At 36.4% G+C, this 20,019-nt stretch overlaps 3 protein-coding genes across 13 annotated transcripts in view; 1 reads left to right on the top strand and 2 right to left on the bottom strand.

The window, feature by feature from the left end:
* Positions 1-10,264, top strand: part of LOC120423554 (ankyrin repeat and KH domain-containing protein 1-like) — a 78,544-nt gene extending 68,280 nt beyond the window's left edge. For all 7 annotated transcript variants that reach the window (XM_039587399.2, XM_039587402.2, XM_039587401.2 and 4 more), the window contains 3 exons: positions 2,853-4,118; positions 4,182-4,406; positions 7,776-10,264. In XM_039587399.2, the coding sequence (XP_039443333.1) occupies positions 2,853-4,118; positions 4,182-4,406; positions 7,776-7,805 (1,521 nt within the window). In that variant the 3' untranslated portion in view covers positions 7,806-10,264. The remainder of the gene's footprint in view (positions 1-2,852; positions 4,119-4,181; positions 4,407-7,775) is intronic.
* Positions 10,265-11,314: 1,050 nt separating this feature from the next.
* Positions 11,315-12,544, bottom strand: LOC120423556 (translation initiation factor eIF-2B subunit alpha). Its single transcript, XM_039587404.2, has 3 exons — positions 12,386-12,544; positions 12,218-12,319; positions 11,315-12,157 (listed from the first exon to the last, which is right to left on the bottom strand). The coding sequence occupies exons 1-3, from the start codon at positions 12,408-12,410 to the stop codon at positions 11,364-11,366; spliced, it is 921 nt and encodes a 306-aa protein (XP_039443338.1). The 5' UTR covers positions 12,411-12,544; the 3' UTR covers positions 11,315-11,363.
* Positions 12,545-14,863: 2,319 nt separating this feature from the next.
* The window catches only part of LOC120423585 (AN1-type zinc finger protein 6), a 51,594-nt gene continuing 46,438 nt past the window's right edge, over positions 14,864-20,019 (bottom strand). For all 5 annotated transcript variants that reach the window (XM_052707941.1, XM_039587446.2, XM_052707944.1 and 2 more), the window contains one exon: positions 14,864-18,373. In XM_052707941.1, the coding sequence (XP_052563901.1) occupies positions 18,225-18,373 (149 nt within the window). In that variant the 3' untranslated portion in view covers positions 14,864-18,224. The remainder of the gene's footprint in view (positions 18,374-20,019) is intronic.

Raw genomic sequence — 20,019 nt, 5'->3', positions numbered from 1 at the left:
AAATATTTTTCAAAGTTTATGTCGCCCTCTTTGCAAAGATGTTCGATTTTTTTTTTCAAAAAACTTTTAATGAAGGTAAAAGTGCAATCATCTGAAAAAATAAATCTATGCATTTTTCTGCAATGATAATTAAATTAAGCATGTTTGGGCCTGTTTAATTTTTTTTTTCATAAAATTCCGATGAACAACAAAAACTTGATTTCGTAATAAATTTTTGAAACTTATGATTGCAAAACAAATTGAGAGGTGTGTAATGCATATAAAAACACTTTTTTCATTCATTAAACAAAAATTGTGTATAAGAAAAACTAAAAAAAAAAGCACACGCAATTAATCAACTATAAAAGTGAGAAAATCTGTAAATAATGAAAAATTTCAAAATCACAAGACATAAAATTTGAGAATGACAAAAGTTGAACTTGTTAAAAAATTTAAACAAATTTAAAATTATTAAATTTTAAGAAATTCAAAAAAATAAACAATAAAATATTTCAGAAACTAGTTTCTGTTTCATTTTGTAATTTAAGAAATTCTAGCAAAACTAAAGCTTCTAAAAAAAATACTTAAAAAAATATTTAAAAAACCAGTATAAACAAAAAATTTATTATTTTTTCCAATTTACCATTTGTAAATTCTATAACAGGAAAAAAAAAACAAAATTAAAAGCATAAATAATTAATCAAAACTAGATTTTAAGTTAAACGTCCTATAAAAACACAATAGCATAGAACCTGTAAAAAAATCTAGAAATTTATAAAATCAAGACTAAAAAAAACATTTTTCTAAGCTCTAAAAATTATAAAATCTTCTGACGTCCAAATTTCAAAAACATAAGATATAAAATTTTAACATAATTAAAAAATTTAGAATTTGTTGAAAATTTTGAAAAATGAAAAACAAATCTGAAGTTTTAATTACTCCAAGACATTCTGCAATTTTAATAATTCAAAAAAAAAAGAAAAATTACACTATAAAAATAACAAATAAAAAAAATCTTTTTTTCAAACTCTGAAAATTTTTAAAGCTTCAAACATTTTTTAAAAAATTAGCATAGATATTAAATTTCAAAATACATAAATAAAAAAAAATGATTTTTTTCCTTTGGAATTAAAAAACAGCAACAGCAGACATCTAAAAAAAAATAAATCGCATTCAAAACTTTTTTTTTAACCCTCTACTGCCCAAATTTTTTTTTCGAAAATATTTATTTTTCCCGTGTTCAGGAGGTCATTTTGAGCAACTTTTGTTCTACGAAAAACTATTTGTAGTATTTGGCCTACTCTACCACCTAATATAATTACATTTTGCCTATCTAATTTTTTCATGTTTTTACAGTAGGGGCAGGGGGGGCAGAATGGCCCGCCTAAGTAAAATGCGCCAAAAACCATAGAAAAACATGAAAACTTATGAATTCAGTGTAGTAGGCTTATGCTTTGGGATGTTCCCTTCAATGTTGTATACTTGGTTGATGAAATTTTTTAGCTTAAAACTGTTTTTGAGCCACTTTAAAAAAAAAGTTTTTTCGACTTTTTTTCCAGGGTGCGGGGCAGAATGGGCCACCCTGTGGGGCAGAATGGGCCACCTTAGAAAACAAGCCATTTTGTCTAATACAACGTTGAAGGGAGATAAGAAATGACTTAAGGTACCTTTCTAACATAGTTTCCATGAAGTTAGACCACTTTAATAAAAATAGTCACTTACCAAAACAAAGATTTTTGAAAATAGTGTTAATATGTTGAAAAAGGACACTATTTTTACAAATAATCATCAAAACAACTAAAAAATCAATTAATGTTGCATTAAACGTGATTTGTGAAGCTACCAGGAGTGAAATAATCCATTTAATCCAAATTTCATAACTTTTGATTGTTTTTATAAGGAAGGAAAAGGGTGGTCCATTCTGCCCCCAAGTGGATTTTAATTTAACACTTCCACCACCAAGTTTCTAAATGATTTTAAGGTTCCGTTGTTGTTTTTATACCTTGGTAGTAACATCTAGTAACGTTATAAGCAATGAGCAAACTTTTTCAAACAATCCAACTTTTCAGAAAGCTTATTTAAAAACCTCGAAATAAACAACATTTGCGTGGTTTTGTCAATAAATTTACATTTTTGCTCATAATTCGAAAAATACAATGAATTCAAACGTCGTTTTCGGTATGGTGAAGTTTTTTGACGTCCTTTATAAGACCCTTGCCTTACAATTGGTCTGAATCCATTCTAAAGCCCAAAACCAAGGGTGGCCCATTCTGCCCCCCTGGTCCATTCTGCCCCCCCTGCCCCTAACTTTTTCAATTTTTTGCATGTTTTTCACATTTTTTGCTATAGAATCGCACCATCATCATTTAAATTGCAAAAAAATGCGTAGAGGCATAGTTCGGGACACTACAAAAATTACTGCATACTTCTTTTTACTGAAAATATAGGAATTGTTAGTTAAAAACACAGCCAAAGTTGACCCCTAAAAATACATTTTAAAAAACATTGGCAAAGTCACATAAAACAAGTTAAACTTCCAACCCTAAAATTTTCTAAAATTTTAAGAGTTCTTCTTTCCAATGCTTTTTAAAGATCAAAAATCGGTTGGAAAATTGATTTTTGGCGATTTTTTAGATCGAAGCCCGTCTAAAGGCGGGGTTAGGTTGTAGAGCGTTTAACTCCAGAGTTTTTTTTTTGAAAAGGACCAATAAACTATTGTCTTTCATATATTTATAGGACCTAATCAAAAAAAACTCTAGAACTCTTTATTCATAACCTTGGATCAAATTTGAATTTCACCTCAGTGGAGATGCTCTAATTAGTTAGATGTAGGTTCACAAGTTTAACGTTCCCTTTTTTGTTTCTTGTTTTAGGTGGACGCCTCGAAGGCACCAGGTTACCGCGGAACTGCCGTATCGTCGCCGGTCAGCTCCAAAGCATCGAGCAACTCGACGACGCCACCTTCCGGAAGTTCGCATCCTAGTCTGCAGCAGCAGCAGCAGCAACAGCAGTCTCATCTGATGGCAGGACCTCCAACGAGCAGCAGTGGCCACATGCAGCAACAGATGCAACAGCAACAACAGCAACACCAGCAGCAGCAGCAGCAATCTCAGTCCGGTCCGTACCAGTCGCCCAACGAGCAGAACGTCATCAAACCTCCACAGCAGTCGGGTCCACCGCCGAGTGGGCTTGCCGTACAGCGACCAATCATCAACACCTCGTCCCAGATCCGACCGATCGGACCGGCCAGCTCCGTAGACTACGGCAGTTTGATGAACTCGCGCGATCATCCACCACCGATGATGGGAAGTTCGCGGCCACCACCGTCAATGTTCGACGCGTTGGCATCCCAAAATCAGCACGTACTCAACTTTGGCCCGGATCCGCTACAGTCGTCCTACCAGAGCCACATGGGATTGGCCGCGGGAGGCAATCTGCCTCACATTTCGCGGTTGAACCCGAAAGCGTCGGCCTTTTCGGCGATTCCACCCTCGCAGAACCATCAATCCGCGGCGCCCGGAAGCAAGCTGTCCTCGTCGAACCAGTTCGGTAACATGTTCCACCAAAATCCGCCTCCCGGACCGATCGGAAAGTACCAGAACCTTCCACCGAACGGAGGCGGCCCCGGTATGCCACCCTATCGGGGAAGCAACCAGCAGTCGCATGGTCATGGACCTCCTCCGGGCGGCAATCGTGGCGGTGGAAGTGGCAGCAACTGGTTCACCGACTTGGCCCACCTCCAGTCGCGAGATCCGCTCATGAACATCGAGAATGGACTCGCGATGGCCCTCGGCGGATCGCCAACCATCTCGCCAAACAACAACAACCAACCTACGACGAACGGTGGCCCGGGGGGACCACCCGGGCAGGACGACGGCCGCAAGATTTCCCGTGCGATCGGTTCCGAACGTGCCAGCTGGAAGTTTAACTACGGTTCCAGCGGAGGAATCGGCGCCATGGACAACGACCCGAGTGCCCTGGCAGCGGCGGCAGCAGCAGCCGCGGCCGCTGCCGGCACCGCCCACTGGATGGTGGACAAGAACCTGTCCATGGGCGGCAGCGCCGGCGGTCCCCAGCAGTGGATGGGACCACCGCCGAGGCACTTTATGGACGATCTGCACCTGCAGGATCACTTCCAGGTAACACGATTTGACAGCGTTCATCCTTAACGTCAGATAATCTAACCCGCGTTTATCCCGCAGTCGCTGGCCATGGAGTACCCTCACAACACCGGCGGAGGCAGTGGGCTTGGTGGAAATGGCAATGGTCCAAACCAGCAGCAGCAGCAGCAGGCCAACATGAACTTTATGCAGTCGCTGCAGTACCAGTTTATGCCGGGTGGACCGGCGGACATGGTCGGGAACGATGGGCCGTCGCTGCAGCAGCAACAGCAACAGCAGCAGCAGCCGTGGGAGCACGAGAAGCATGTAAGTGGACACTTTTGATTCTTTTTCTTAGCATCGCAGATTGGAGGGCACGTCGGTGGTTACAGGGCGTTTCTACACTAATGGTACTTGAACGGCATTGATATCGATTGTAATAGTTTGGGTTTGTGCCATGAAAAACAAAAGTACACTCGCCGACGACGTGCCACCGGAGGTACGATGCTAGGAGGCGATGCATTTTTTGTGTACTTTTCACATAAAAATCATATTTTTTTCGGGTTTTTATGATTTGAAAGAATGTTTTGTTTGACCAAAAATGCAAATTTACAATGTAACTCCAGGCATCCAAGTATGTACCCATACAATGTTGATAGCTTTACATACAAAAGATATTAAAAAAAAATCTTTCTTATTGAGATAACTTTAGCAAAGTGGTTGTCGACTACTCAGAGATACAAGTTTCACTATATGCAACAGTACACACTTTGCTTTGCTTGCGCAATTTTTCCGCTAACAAGTTTGTGAGTTTGGCAAACTGTCAAACACAAAAAAGTGCGAGTTTGTTTGTTTGTTTGCCATAGTCTAATAGCTCCTTTATCGGCCGTTCAGTTAAAAAGCATCCCACACACCAAATTTTTTTCACTGAAATTCAGTAAAGTTTTACTGAATTTTCATCTACTGAAATTTCAGTAAACGATTCAGTAATTTAGATTTTACTGAATTCTCAGTTAACTGATATTTGTCACTTTGACAGATGATTTACTGAAATTTCAGTAAAATGGTTGTCAAAACAACTGAAATTTTAGCAAAAAAACGTCAAATTATTTTGCTGAAAATTCAGTAATTTTCTTGTGGTAGTTTGACAGATCATTTGCTGAAGATTCAGCAATCGTTGCTGGTATTTCAGTTATCAAAATTTGATCTTGCTTGTCATTGAAAATGTTTCCAGTACTGTTATTTATACATTTATTTCATCAATCGTCCAAACCTAAAAAAACAGGTGGTTAGCATCGAGGCATTTGTTATTAACATTTTTCTTACCTTGGTTTCTAAAGATCACAATACAAAATTAAAAAAACACAACATGTTTGAAAGAGGATTTTCTCTCGGCAGCATCCAAACAATAAGTCATAAGTGACATTTCAGTTTGACAGATATGCAGTTACTGATTTTTCAGCAATGTTTTTGTTCATTACCGAATTTCAGCAAAAGTGATAATTACTGAATCGCATTCAGTTAATTATTTTACTGAAATGGCAATCCAAAATTTGCTGTGCAGATAAACAACACTCAGTTACCGAACAAGTACTGTAATTGGGTCCTACAATCAGAGCTAAAATCCTGTTTTTATTAATTGAGCAGATACTTTTTTCCTAACTAATCGTAAAATGTTTATATTTATTTAAAAAACATATTAGTTTTCATAAAAATTTTAAACTTTAATTTTAAAAAAGGTTCCTTCTTGACAGAAAAGCTCCTTCATGACATAACGAAAATCCCAATTTTTAATGCCCTGTTGAAATATAGCGACGAAAAAGCGACGGTTCCGTTTTACCACAGGGCACCTGCTCTGTCAGCTGCATATAAAGGTGGTAGTTTGTCTAGTAAACAAAGTTGTCGTGATTGTTCATCCATGGGTTTTCCAGACAATGTTTACCTTTTAACGCAGCTCTTTTCCAAAAAAAAAAAACTTAAAAATCAGCTTTTTCAGTAAAAATTACTAGAAAAAAAGCAAAATTGATCAGCTGTTTTAAACCGGTAAGCAGCCGATTCCCATATATAATAAGATAGGGCTTTAGGAGCCAATTGCGTCTGAAATAGAAATTTTCCGACAGAAAAATTGCCTCAGAAGAAAATGGTATCCCTTTGCATAACCATTTGAGGTTATGTTGAAAATCGCCTTATTTTGTAGCTGTCTAAAAGTTTTTTTTTTCATAACTTTTAAACAACTAAATGAAACTTAACACTTTTCAATACCAAGCTGTGAGACCCGAATCTGGATCGAGTAGACCACATCCGGGCCAAATTCGTGCTTCCAAAGCTAAGAAAATCGAGTGCATATAATTTATCACAGATATTTTCTCAGAGTTTGATTCGAGTCGACAAATATAAATGAAGGTGGTTCGAATGATTTTATAGCCTCTCCTCAGTGAGGAAGAAAAAAAAAACAAGTAGGGGAAAGTGGGGCAAGTGTAACAAGCTAAGGAAATGATCGTTGTAACCCATAAAAAACGTTAAAAATCAGTCGGATTTTATAATAATCATCTTATTCCAGGTCTTGACTAAGACTTTGATAGAACAAGTTTTCAAAAAATCCTGTTTTTTAATGCAAAAAAATGATTTTAATTTTTTTTATTTTCCGTATGTTCTACTCAACTAGTGGGGCAAGACGAACAACCCGTTGGGGCAAGAGGAACAATGCATGAAAAAACATGTTAATTTGCTGACAATTGAACTGTTATCACTTAGATACATCAGATTAGGATGTATTTGAAACGTTTCTTTAATTTTTAGATTAAAGAATATTATTTTACTAAAAATTTGATCGTTTTTACGAAAAAGATTATTACTTAGATGAAAAAAAGGAAATTTTCATAATATCACTATATTTTGTATGGACATTTTTTTAAACAATTGTTTATCAGTTATTAAGTACGTTTATGTATTTATTTCCCAATAAAATATGTTGTTGCAGCAATTCGTATTTTTTTCCATACCAAAAATCCATATGGTACACTTGCCCCACCTGAACATTTTTTTAAAAGCTCTCAACAAATATAACCAAAAGTTAAATCATACTTTATAATAGGTGCAAGTCATTGGTTGGGACACTACTGATCTAGGAAAAATTGCATTTTGATAAAATGAGCCTTAAAACGAACCCAAAGTCTTATTTTGTACTTTCCAAATATTATAAGAAAATAAAGGTTTGTAAAAAAACTTCATTAAATCTTATGCTCCGTGGCGTTTACGTCGTTTTGGCGGTTATGTGGTAGTAGAATCAGCTAATTGCATTGCTAGCAACATTTCCTCATACTGGACATAATCAAAATTGTAAAAATTACGGCCGTACGAGCGATTGTTCCTCTTGCCCCATATGGTCGTCTTGCCCCACCTTCCCCTAAACGAATTAATTTAGATTTTTTTTTTGGCTAACTCGAAAACATGTTAAGACAAGTTTTTCACACAAAGTTTCCTGCATCGAAACTGGGAAGGCACATCGACGGATACGGATCCTGCTCATATCATCGGCACACTCGATTTTAATAATGGGTCACTGCACTAAGGAAACGTTTTAATCAACTCTCGTCGGCGTGCCACCCGAGCTACGATGCTATGGATTGGACTTCATTTTCATGAAAAGCTTAACTAGCATAAAATTTACAAATTATTTTATTTCTCTTTTTTCAGGGCTGGCCAGCCAAGTGGAGCGGACACTAGAAGCAGCAGCAGCAAGGGAGGAAAGGGGAATGGGTTTGAGAAAACGCTCGAAAGAAGAGAAAAAAACTCACGAAAAAAAAAACAAGCTTGAAAAGGAAGCTAATTTTCTTTGCCTTAGGTTTACACAAGCACCCCTGTAGGTAGTGTTTTAGAGTTATCATTTTTTTGTTGGTTGTTTATTTTTTCTTTCTCTCTCTCTCTGTGAAGAGTAAATATGGATGAAGAAAAATGAAAGAAAGAGAAATGGAAATAGTTGTTTGCAGCGACTTTTTATTAATTTTTACTCGATCAATGATTGAATCGTTCCTCCTATTTCGATATGATTTAGAGGGGGGATCTGTTCTATTTTGCGTTTTGCTTCACACCAAATGTTTCGTGATTTGTGCTGGAATCATTTAGTTTATACGGTATTAGGAAGGTAGCGCTTTAGCAATTAGCAAAGAAAATGAATTTTCGGTTCGTTTCGTTTCTTACCAACACACTACTTTTGTGGGAATCGAGGCGGTCTCCTGCGTTGGAAACTGAAAGCAATAAAGAAGAAAGTGTGGCAGAGAAAATTATGATGATTTGTGTTTTCTTTAATTTTTTTCTTTGTTGACATGATGCAACCGGAAATAATAGAAATTAAAAGAATGAAAAAAATCTGCCACATACTATTTGAAGAAAAAAAAACATTGACGAATTACCCTTTTCTCGAGTTTATCATACTAAAAAATCAAACGAAACCTACTCTAATGGAAGCAAAACTAAACATATTTGAACCCAAAAAACACTCTCACATACACGCAAAAAAAAGAAATGATGTTGAAAAAAGCTACTTATATCTACTCGAAAAACACACACACACAACTATTAAAAAGAAGAAAAATCGAACTAAAAAAACAACAGACAAGAATCGCTAACCTAACAAAAGTGAACGTATTTAATCGAGAAGAAACACACATACACTCACTCTACTAATCTATGATTTTGAAAATTTCGAGACTTTTTTTTTCATTTTCCCTAAAGAGAAAAAAAAATTGCTCGCGCAGATCGAGAGAACCCGCTTGGCGAAATGTTGAAACCATGTTTTTTATTTCACATTTGAAAGAGCTAGAGCAAAAACTGCTTAAAAGAAGATATCGCCTAACCAACGCTGAGTGTGTGAAATTGTCATTTTTAGAAATTTCTCATTATTTCTCAAATTAAACAAAAAAAGTGAGCGACGACGACTCTGCAAATCTGTGGGAATTTGAAGCTAGGAGAAAAATACACACACACACACAAGTACTACACTATAAAGCTAAACTACTATTAAAAAAAGAAATGATGAAAAATCCTACTAAAAAGAAAAGAAGTGAAAGGTGAAAACATAACAGAACTTAACTAAATCACGCAAGCATGTTGGTAGAGGAACTAAAAATGGCTTAGTAAAACAAGTAAAGCAAATATATTAAACTGCGCGCGTTAAAGAGACGAGCAAACAAGCTGAAAACAAAACAAAACAAAAAACATAGTTGCAAAGTAAACGAGCAAAGCTGATAACACGTAAACACGACAGTGAAGAAGTTAAACGAAAAACAAAACCTTAGATTTTACTCTTATATTTCTTAATTTTTCCTTTCGTGCGTATTTAGTGAGGGAGCTGCCGGCGCGCGCTGGGCTTGACGACAAAGTCGATGATGAAGACGTTCGTTTTCTTCTTCCGGAAGGGGTTTCTTCTTTTTGCGTTTTGAACCGGGGTTTGGTTTGTTAAAGGACACACACACACAAATACACAATTATTCTTACACACCTTGATAAAGTTGACAACGCGAAAAAGTAAGTTTCGGAAAAAGTGGAGGTCATGAAACGCGAACGCGCGCCACCCTTGTTCGATTTGGGGCGAATCAATTGGGCCTGAGTTGTTTCGGATCGACGGGGTTTGGAAATGGGCAGAAATGGGCGCGCGCGCGCATGACTTCACTTTGATGGGATTGACAGGGCGTTGTCCAACAAGAAGTAGCAGAAGACGATGATGATGCATACAAGATTGAATTGATAAAAAAACGGTAAAACACTGACGACGATACAGATGAAAACGCGCTGATGACGCAAGATCAACGATGATGAAGAAGAGAAAAAAAAACATGAAAATCTTTATAGATACAATAAAAAAAAAAACAGTAATAAAGTATGATAAAAAAAAACTGCATTAGCGTATGATTAAAACAATATGTATGAAAAAGAAAACAAAAGAAAAAAGAAAATAAACACAAGAACATGATAATGACGGTGAATGATGAAACAAAAAAAAAACACATTAAAAATTATGCAAAAAAGAAAAACAACATTTAATGAATACTGATGAATTATTAACTAATTAATGATTATTATTATTATATATTATTATTATTCTATAAATTATATATTATATTTGGAAAATAACCATATAAAATGAAAGGAAATATAAGTAATGAAAGGAAAAAAATGCAACATGACCAAGCTGTTGTTTCACTCAATCCGAAATGATACCCTGAATTACTCCAAATGATGACTGACTGATCGCTGACTTCGGATTGGTTTCCGCTGGAAATCGTCTGGAAATTTTTCAGGTCTTAGTGTACGTTTAATACTCGTCATTGGCTGATTCCGTTTTTCCAATAACACCAACAATTTTCAACGCATTTTCTCCACAAAAAGTGCGCTTCCCTAACACAGACGTGAACTTCAAGTACCTACCTAGAATACTAAACACCCCCGCGATTGATCCAAAGGCAGCGCGATCTCGCAACTATTCGCTGTTCTGTCCTAAACCACCACCTTTGACTGGTAGAATAAAATCCATGCTGGGTAAGTAAAACATACTAACCAGAAATAAGCTTACACTAGAATAACTATTAATGTTACACCCGTGTGGTTTCTCGATCTATATCTCTCAGCTTGTCATGAGTGCCTGCTCGCGCTCTCCAGCTCCCTGTACCGAAACTCTTGAAATACAGTTCACTCTTGTCGAGACTGCCAACGCAACAAGTTTAGTTTAATTTCAACCCCGAAACCTCGTCTCATCAGGAACCACCCTGTGGTAGAGAGGAACTGCGGGAGAGACAGTCAGTAGAATGGAGTGAGTATTGAATAAAGAAGCATTCAGAAGCATCACATCGACGGATTTTATTTCCACAGGAATCCCCGGCAGATTCCCACGATGAGAAATGTATGTGGATGACCGTCAGACTCAACCCAAAATACATTCGAATTCTTCTTGAAACGATAGATGGAATAGGATGTTTTGGAAGCATAAGTATTTTCTACCCCAGCTTATCCACTTTGACGTCAGTCGCCTCTCCTAGGTACTAACATCTCTCGTCCGTGTTTGGGAAACGTGTTTTCTCCATTGCACCCAAGACCCGTACCCAAGGTTGTAAGAATATCAAATTTTCAGTTCTCAACGACAGAATATTATTTGACTGACTTATTTGTAATGAGTTCCAAACTTTTCACTTGGGAAGGTAATATTTTCAACTAGAATTATACAAAAACTTTTGAAAAGATGCATTTTCATTTAAATAACATATATTTTGCCACAAAACGAACCAAACCTTAGAGATACAGCTTGATAAGTTCGTCACTGATCGCCGACGGAGTCAGCACGCCCAGATCGGTGAAAAGTAGCGTGATGTAAACCGGTGGCGTGTAGTCCACCAGCGGGTGCACCTTGCTCGTGTCCTCGCCCAGACGCGTCTTCGGGTACTTGTAATCATCCGGCAGATCCTTCTGGTTCAGCGGGTACAACCGGCCAAACTTGAAGCTTTCGACCAGCACGTAGAACGGCTTCTTCATCTCCCGCGCGCACATGGCCATCGTGAACGTCCCCACCCGGTTGATGATCCCGCCGCTTTCGACCACACCCTCGGCCCCCACCATCACCAGATCGACCGATTCCATCACGTACCCGACGGCCGCGTCCAAGATCACCGTACACTCGATTCCCTCCGCCTGCAGCTCGCGCTGCATCTGAACGCCCTGCCGGTCTGGGAAGCTCTCCGTGACGTACACGTGAAAGCGCCGGTTGTCCTCGCGGGCAGCCCGGATCAACGTGTCCCGCACGGTGCGCGATCGGGCGTGCGTCAGAATGCGACACCCGTCCCGGATGAAGCTGGTCGCACGATGGGCCACCACGCTGCGGCTGTCCAGCAGCTTCTCCAGGAAGATCTTGCCCCGCGAAAGCATAATCTGCCGCACCTCGGCCATCGTTTTGTCGTCGAACTTGGCCAGTGTGATGAAGCGGGAAAACAGCTCACTGCCCGACACGACCGACGTCATTGGTTTGTCCGTATTTCGCATCGACTGGACCGCGGCCTGGATCGTCGAGTGCAGCTCCTGGACGGTGTCGACTGGAAGGTAAACGGGGATAAATTTCACCCACAATCAATGTGGCTACTTGTGCCACTTACATTCCGTCTTCTCGAGGACCATCAGCAGCGTCTTGATGGCCGCAATTCCCGACGATAGGCTGTCATCCTTTTGCAGCAGATCCAGAAAGTACGTTTCGACGTCTGAAAGAGAGGAATCGCTGCTTTTGAGGTGCACTTTCCCCTATTTTGTAAATATTTTACACTCACCGAATTTCTCGCTTGTTTGCTTCATAATTGCTGCAAATTTCTCTTGTTTAAAAGTTGATTGAAATCAAAATATGTCTCCGAATTAAAAAAAAATCCACGCAAACGCGACCACAATCGAACTTTGTTCACATTGCAGTTTTTGACAGGTGAACTGTTCTACTGCCAGCATGCGATTCGAAACTGTTCGAATACCCAGTCGAGGGTTTTGCGAAGGGAACAGATAAAAGTCGGGTTGAACGAAATGATTTCTGTCAGAACTATAATACAGATAATCCTATTTTTCACGAGCCGTTACGTTTTTCTTCTTCATTCTTCTTTTGCAAACTTTTAAAGGCAATTTGTAGGTTTTGTTCAGATCAACATAACGCAATTTGAAGCATGCAAAAATATTGTATCGTTTAACCCTTTCAGTCTTGATTTTTGGGAAAATAATTCGAAAAAACGAAAATTATAGGCTAGTTTTGAAAATTTTCATACTTGAGTCCCAATGCATCAGGCCTAAAAGGGTTAAGGGAAATAGAGAAAAATAACAAGCGTAACGCTTCCGCATAAAAAGAGGTTTCTCTGTAGCTCGTTTTTTACTCATTAAAACAAATATTTTTCCGCGTTTTGGCTGGAGCGGCTTGATTGAAATAGAATGTCCGCAATGTTAATACATATTTGGAACCTTGTTTGGAAAAGTTATTTCATTTCCTACATGAAAATGTCGTTTAGATTGAAAAAATATACCTATTGGTACGTTCGTTTGGAGAGCCAGTGCGGCACTTAATGCCGCACTTGTTGGTGCCAGTTTTGGCTCAATCGAACATCATTTGTCAGTCTGCGTGGAACTCGCATGAAACTGATAAAAAATCTAGAGCGGCACTAGAGTTTCAGTTCCAAGATGGCGGCAAAACTCGTGCGGAACAAGCCCTCAAACGTACCATATGACCATCGAAAAAAAAAAACTGGAAATGAAACTGGAGTGTTAAGGCTAGTATGCAGATCGGAAGGAAAGGGGTCAAGAAACAGCTTTACGAACAGCAGAACAAAGGAGAGGGAGCGATTTCTTGGGGCTTTTCTTCACCCTCTCTGACTTGCTTGCGCTGCCACTGCTGCCCATTTGATTTTTTTCTTGACCGGTTCCTTCCGAAGTGCGTATACCGCTTTAACCAAAATAATCGCTTCAGTTCTGCCTGTTTGATTTTTTGGGTCTGATGCTCTTCTACGCATTGTCACAATGTCTTTCATTACATTGAAAAAAAAAAACAAATTAGGGTGTTGCAAATGTTTTTCAAAGTTATTTTGAATACTAATGATTTCATAACAACTGGGCGGGTGTAAAATGCATTTTTTGCAATAGAGAAGAAAATCGTGACGTCAGAAATGAACTCAAATCACTCAAAGTTCATTTTGTGAGTGACTTTAACATTTTGGCCTAGATTGACAGCTACATTGTCCCCAGTTTTTCTGTGGGAGAGAAAAGGAGGCGAATACTTTATGAAAATCATACCTGTCAAAATTCCTAGCCTCAAAATTTTGTCGCGAGTTGCTTTTCTCCTCTATTCCGTCGTGAAACTGCATACTTTTCCTGTCATTCTCGAGCGACGAAACGGCCTACTTTTCTCTACCAAAAATAACAAAACGGAAAATTAATCCAGGTTTTTAAGCGAAGATGGCGTTCGAATGTTGAACGTCCGAAATGTCAAAATCGCGCAGTAGCACCAACATTAGAAAAAAAATGCGGCTGTCATGCCATGGCACACTTTTTTCGTAATGTTGGTACCACTGCGTGATTTTGACATTTCGGGCGTTCACCATTCTAACGCCATTTTCGCTTAAAAAGCTGGATATCTTTCAATACTGAAATAAGTGCTGAAAAGTTGAACATTTAGCATTTTTCAATATTCTTTTGTTTTGAACGGTGAATTCACTTAACACATGGATGTTTGAAATAAAATTTCATTTAAAAGGTGTTTTTCGGAATAGCAAAAAATGTTGTAAGCAACTCGTTGCAAAAGTTGATTTTTTCAGCACTCGTCGTATTTATCCAACTCGGTAAACCTCGTTGTATAAATGTACGACTCGTGCTGAAAAATCTTCTTTTTGCAACTTGTTGCATAAACTACTATTACAACACTGTTTTCATTCAGATAGCTTGTCATTTAACTTTTTATTTTTGCAAAAATCAAAAATTGACGTTTTGTTTTATGAAAAACGTAATTTTTTTTAAGATAAGCTTTTTGAAAATCGGTCTTCACCAAAATTTTGAGCCGATTTAAAAAAGTGTAAGTTTGTGCTCAAAGGAAAGGGGTCTTGAAACAGCTTTACGAACAGCAGACCAAAGGAGAGGCAGTGATTTCTTGGTCTGCTTTTTCTTCTTTTCTTCACCCTCTCTGGTTGAAAAATAAAAGATTGTCCAGGGTATAGATTAGATAAGATTAGATGAGGGTCAATTTCGGATACGTTCCAGCGATGGCACAGCTCAAAGAATCGATATATTGTATGGGTATATTTTTTATTTGAATTAATTCAATTGATTTAAAAACAATAATCGTGTAATTGAACGAAATTATAGCTATAAGTTGTTGTGTGATTTATTTCTCTTTTTTTCTTATTTCATTTGCATTTTCTTGTTTTCTTCTCAACTGCGTGTAAGTGTTTGTGTCTGTGTACAATGTCTGTGTTTTGCTTCGTTTTGTTTAAACATATATGCTCAGTTTTTCTCTGTTGCTAGCTCTTTGTTCAAGCTTCGTATGGATTGTATGGATGTTACACAACGTGTGAGCCGCACCCGTGTCCCCCAAATATTAGCGGACACCACGCGAAACGCGTTTGACAGTCGTAGAATGCGACAAGGTCTACTACATTTTTTGTCAGCTGTTGTTTTCTGTCTCTGCACTAAAGTCTCTAGGTTTTTGTTTGTTTATTCTCATTATCCTGGTATTCTTGTGATTTTTATTTCCTCTGTCAGTTTAGATATTCATTCTTTTTGTTTGTTCTTTTATACACATATTAATTGTTTACGTCTTGTTTAGCAAATATAGCATAATAGAATTGTGTGGTTGTGTATGTGTGTTTTGCTTTTGCGACTTTTTTTTTTGTTAATTCGTAATAAGATTATAAATTGAATTCATTACATTTCGCTTGGTTGTCTGCGTCATTCCTTTCGGTGATGATATATCAATTATAAGAATAAACTCCACATCCAGAAAATTTAAAGCTAACTAAACTCAAACAAGAGAAAAAGTTCGATTTTTTTTTGCTTCATTTTAGTACATTTTTACTCGTCTCGCTTGCTCAATTCATACTTGGAAAGGTGCTACCGTTCGCGCACGCCATTAGTGAAAGTATGCGTGCTTGTAGAGTTGCTCTTTTCAATAAGAAAAATGTGAATATATGTGTGTGTACGTGTTTTATGTTCATTCTAAAAAGCAGTTATCAAATTGCAACTATACAAAAATGTTGAAAACAGTGTCACAAACATCGCTTGACTAAGTTACAAACAAAAATAAAAACAGAACCATTAGAGGGTACGCGGGTATAAAGGGTGGGCGGATCAAGGGACACCAACAACTACCACAAAAAAGAGAGGGGAAGGGGCGTCTAGAACAAGGAACGCGAACGAACAAAATGAAAAGAGTAAACATATTGAAAAACAAAACATCACGCGTAGCTTTCTAAGATTTTTTTTTTGTCACGATTTTTTTACTCATTTTGCTTACATCGATTAACCTTGTTTTCTGTACGTTTCAGATTGATTTGGATCGCTGAATGGTTAAACATTAATTTTGCCCAACCCCTTTTCTAAAATTTTCAGACTCTGCAAAAAGATACATGTGCTATTTACGAATGTATTTCTGTACAGTGAGAGTCTTTTCACCCGGACAAATAACAAAATAACAAAGAGGAGTTGATTCGAACCAAAATAGGGAATAACAAAATCTTCAGCTTGGCAACAGCAGCGCATTGAAATTCGAAACCGGACGTGTGATAAGGAAAACAAAAAAAAAAAAAAAACGCGAAACCCTTAAAATAATTGCACTAAAATCTCATTTTTGTTTTCCTTTAAAAGGGGGCGAAACACGCGTACGCGCGCTCTACTGCACTTCCCAATCACGGACGTACGATTCGAGGTACCAAAACGGGTGAGAGCACTCCAGCTTGAAGTGCAAGTGAGTAAGTGAAAGTGAGAGTGACTAGTGAGAGTGAAAGCAGCGGGACTCGTTCGAGGTAAGTGTTAATCTGTCAACGCTCTGTCAAATCTGTCAACAAGTGTTTGTGTACACGTTAGAAACAATTTGCTTCAAACGTGTATTTTACACAATAGATTAAAAATATACAAATGATCGGTAATATTTGACTGCTGCTGCCGCCGTCACGTAGGGTTGATTGTTCTTGTCGTCTAGTATTAGAAGCGAGTAGTAAAGGTGGTGTTTTTGTTTTGTTTTGAGAAACATATACATTTATTTTTTTTATAAGGTTAATCCGAACAAGCTTAAGCCACTCTCGCTCGCGTCCCTCGTGCTATTCTAGCAGAACACGTGGGAGGGCACGAGACGAGCCGCAGCAATGATTGCATTTTTGTTTTTTTCCACATTAGCGTGTATCGTGTTTGTGTCTTTCTACAGCCATTACAGACCATTCAAACTCTGTCCTACCAAGAAATTGCATATTTTTATACTTTTTTTTTTCTTCTTATTTGCGTTTAAAGTTCTGTAAAACTCCATTCCATGTAGTACTTAGTAAAAATAAAACTAACACAAAGAAAAAAATATCATTTCTCATTATTAATTTCTGTTTCTTTCCACAGTTCACAGTTTTTAATTCTGTACACAAGTGAACTTTTCCACGCCAAAAACTAACGGCTCTCGTGTGTTTGTTCTTTTCTGGGTGGCTTTCACTTTCAGTTTTTTTTCTCGATTTTTTTTTTCATTATTTTGTTACTAAAATATACTTTTTTCTGCACTGTTGCCTAGCGCACGAGTCGTCTACTAGATCCATTTCTTACGTTTCTTTTGCGTTACTTTCATTCCTTTTTTATTTTTTCCGCTAATAGTTGCTTACTTAGTGTTGTTGCTCACGCACTCACATTCCACAAAATGACTGGTTTTTTTTTCTCTCTCTCTTTCAAATCAACTTTACCATTTTTCCACTCAAAATTCTACCTAGAAACTAGCTCTTGTTGTTTTACCGATACAGTTATCTAAGCTTGACACAATCACGCACGGATGCACGCGCACTCGGAAACGCACACGCAACGTGACCAGATTTTTGCCTTTTTTATAAAAAGAGGTGTGTGCAAAACAGTGTTGAGGGACAAGATTTGGTTTTAGAATGAAAATTTTTACACGGAAGTTTTGAAAGAGGAAAAGTTACCATTTTTTTCAATAGTAGTACAGCGGGGGGTTTTTTTTGTTCGAGATGTGAATGTGTGTGATCGTGTGTGCTTTGCCTGTTTTTTCGTGTTTCCCTCAAAATTTCATACCATGTTAAGCATTCTCAATTATACATTAAATTTGACGAAACATTCTTACTAGCATTAAGTCTAGCGTGTTTTTTTTCTTTCTTGTTGGTTTTAAATCGTTTATTCTTGTAGTAATATGTATAAGGGTTCAGCTTTTCTGTTTTTCTTTTCTCTGCTCGTCCATTCTTCCACTTTTTGCCGGTGTGTATCTCTCTCTCTTTCTCTCTAGTAGTAGTAATAGTAGTAGTAGTGTTTTTTTTTATTTCAACTGCACTGCGCTTACTTCACACTGCCCGCGCGGATCCTGCCTTTCTAAATTATTATTTATATATACTCCATTAAGATTAAATTGAATAATATATGTATATTATAGATATTAGATGGCACGAGTGTTCAAATTTTTTGAATTTTTTCTCCAACCACGACCGGATTATTACGTCTGATTTCCGCCGCGCCGAGCTGCCGATAGTCGAACGAGCACTCGTGCTTATCACTGTATCGATGTATCGCGCAGAACAGACCTCCACATCGGCACTCGAAGCCTTTTGTTTCGGATAGGGAGGAGAGAGAAACAAAAAAGAACCAACATTACTAATCAGTCATAATCGGTCGAGATATAGCGAACAAAAACAGTCGTAAAACAAGCCAAATACTTGTAGGTCAAAGTACAAATCGGACATATTTTCAGTGACATGGAAATTTTACATCTGTTTTCACTCTTTTTGGCGGTATTTCATTATGAGAAACTTTGTTTGCAAAATATTCTTTGGAAACATTTAACTTTTACTCGACAAGCAAATATCGTGCAAATCAGATATGTTACTTTTAATTAGTTTTTTGTGTAACGGTATCCAGGAAAACCATCCCTGGGAAAAAATTAAAGATTTTTTGAAACAACACGTGCCAGACAGAAATCAAAGAAATCAACTGCATTTCATAGTTTTCCCACTATATTTTTTTTATTTATTTTTTTATTTGGCTAAGTACGGAGATCGAAAGGAATTCTAAAATTCCGAAATTAACATTCTAAAATTCGAAAATTCTGAAATTCGAAAATTCTGAAATTCTGAAATTCTGAATTTCTAAAATTCCAAAATTTTGAAATTCTAAAATTCTGAAATTCTAAAATTCTAAAATTCTAAAATTCTAAAATTCTGAAATTCTGAAAATCTAAAATTCTGAAATTCTGAAAATCTAAAATTCTGAAATTCTGAAATTCTAAAATTCTGAAATTCTGAAAATCTAAAATTCCAAAATTCCAAAATTCCAAAATTCCAAAATTCCAAAATTCCAAAATTCCAAAATTCCAAAATTCCAAAATTCTGAAATTCTGAAATTCTGAAATTCTGAAATTCTGAAAATCTAAAATTCTGAAATTCTGAAATTCGAAAAATTCTAAAATTCTAAAATTCTAAAATTCTAAGATTCTAAAATTCTAAAATTCTAAAATTCTATAATTCTAAAATTCTAAAATTCTAAAATTCTAAAATTCTAAAATTCTAAAATTCTAAAATTCTAAAATTCTAAAATTCTAAAATTCTAAAATTCTAAAATTCTAAAATTCTAAAATTCTAAAATTCTAAAATTCTAAAATTCTAAAATTCTAAAATTCTGAAATTCTGAAATTCTAAAATTCTGAAATTCTGAAATTCTGAAATTCTGAAATTCTGAAATTCTTAAATTCTTAAATTCTTAAATTCTTAAATTCTTAAATTCTTAAATTCTTAAATTCTTAAATTCTTAAATTCTTAAATTCTTAAATTCTTAAATTCTTAAATTCTTAAATTCTTAAATTCTTAAATTCTTAAATTCTTAAATTCTTAAATTCTTAAATTCTTAAATTCTTAAATTCTTAAATTCTTAAATTCTTAAATTCTTAAATTCTTAAATTCTTAAATTCTTAAATTCTTAAATTCTTAAATTCTTAAATTCTTAAATTCTTAAATTCTTAAATTCTTAAATTCTTAAATTCTTAAATTCTTAAATTCTTAAATTCTTAAATTCTTAAATTCTTAAATTCTTAAATTCTTAAATTCTTAAATTCTTAAATTCTTAAATTCTTAAATTCTTAAATTCTTAAATTCTTAAATTCTTAAATTCTTAAATTCTTAAATTCTTAAATTCTTAAATTCTTAAATTCTTAAATTCTTAAATTCTTAAATTCTTAAATTCTTAAATTCTTAAATTC

Source organism: Culex pipiens, chromosome 1, assembly GCF_016801865.2.
Source record: "Culex pipiens pallens isolate TS chromosome 1, TS_CPP_V2, whole genome shotgun sequence".
Taxonomy (NCBI): domain Eukaryota; kingdom Metazoa; phylum Arthropoda; class Insecta; order Diptera; family Culicidae; genus Culex; species Culex pipiens.
This window is presented reverse-complemented; position numbering and strand designations above follow the sequence as displayed.

Bases quoted from the DNA above. Each gene is read 5' to 3' on its own strand.
- LOC120423556 (XM_039587404.2), bottom strand. From the start codon at position 12,410: ATGAAGCAAACAAGCGAGAAATTCG. The intron at 12,320-12,385 runs GTGAGTGTAAAA...CCTCTCTTTCAG, and splicing joins GCAAACAAGCGAGAAATTCG to ACGTCGAAACGTACTTTCTG. The intron at 12,158-12,217 runs GTAAGTGGCACA...TTTACCTTCCAG, and splicing joins GGTCCTCGAGAAGACGGAAT to TCGACACCGTCCAGGAGCTG.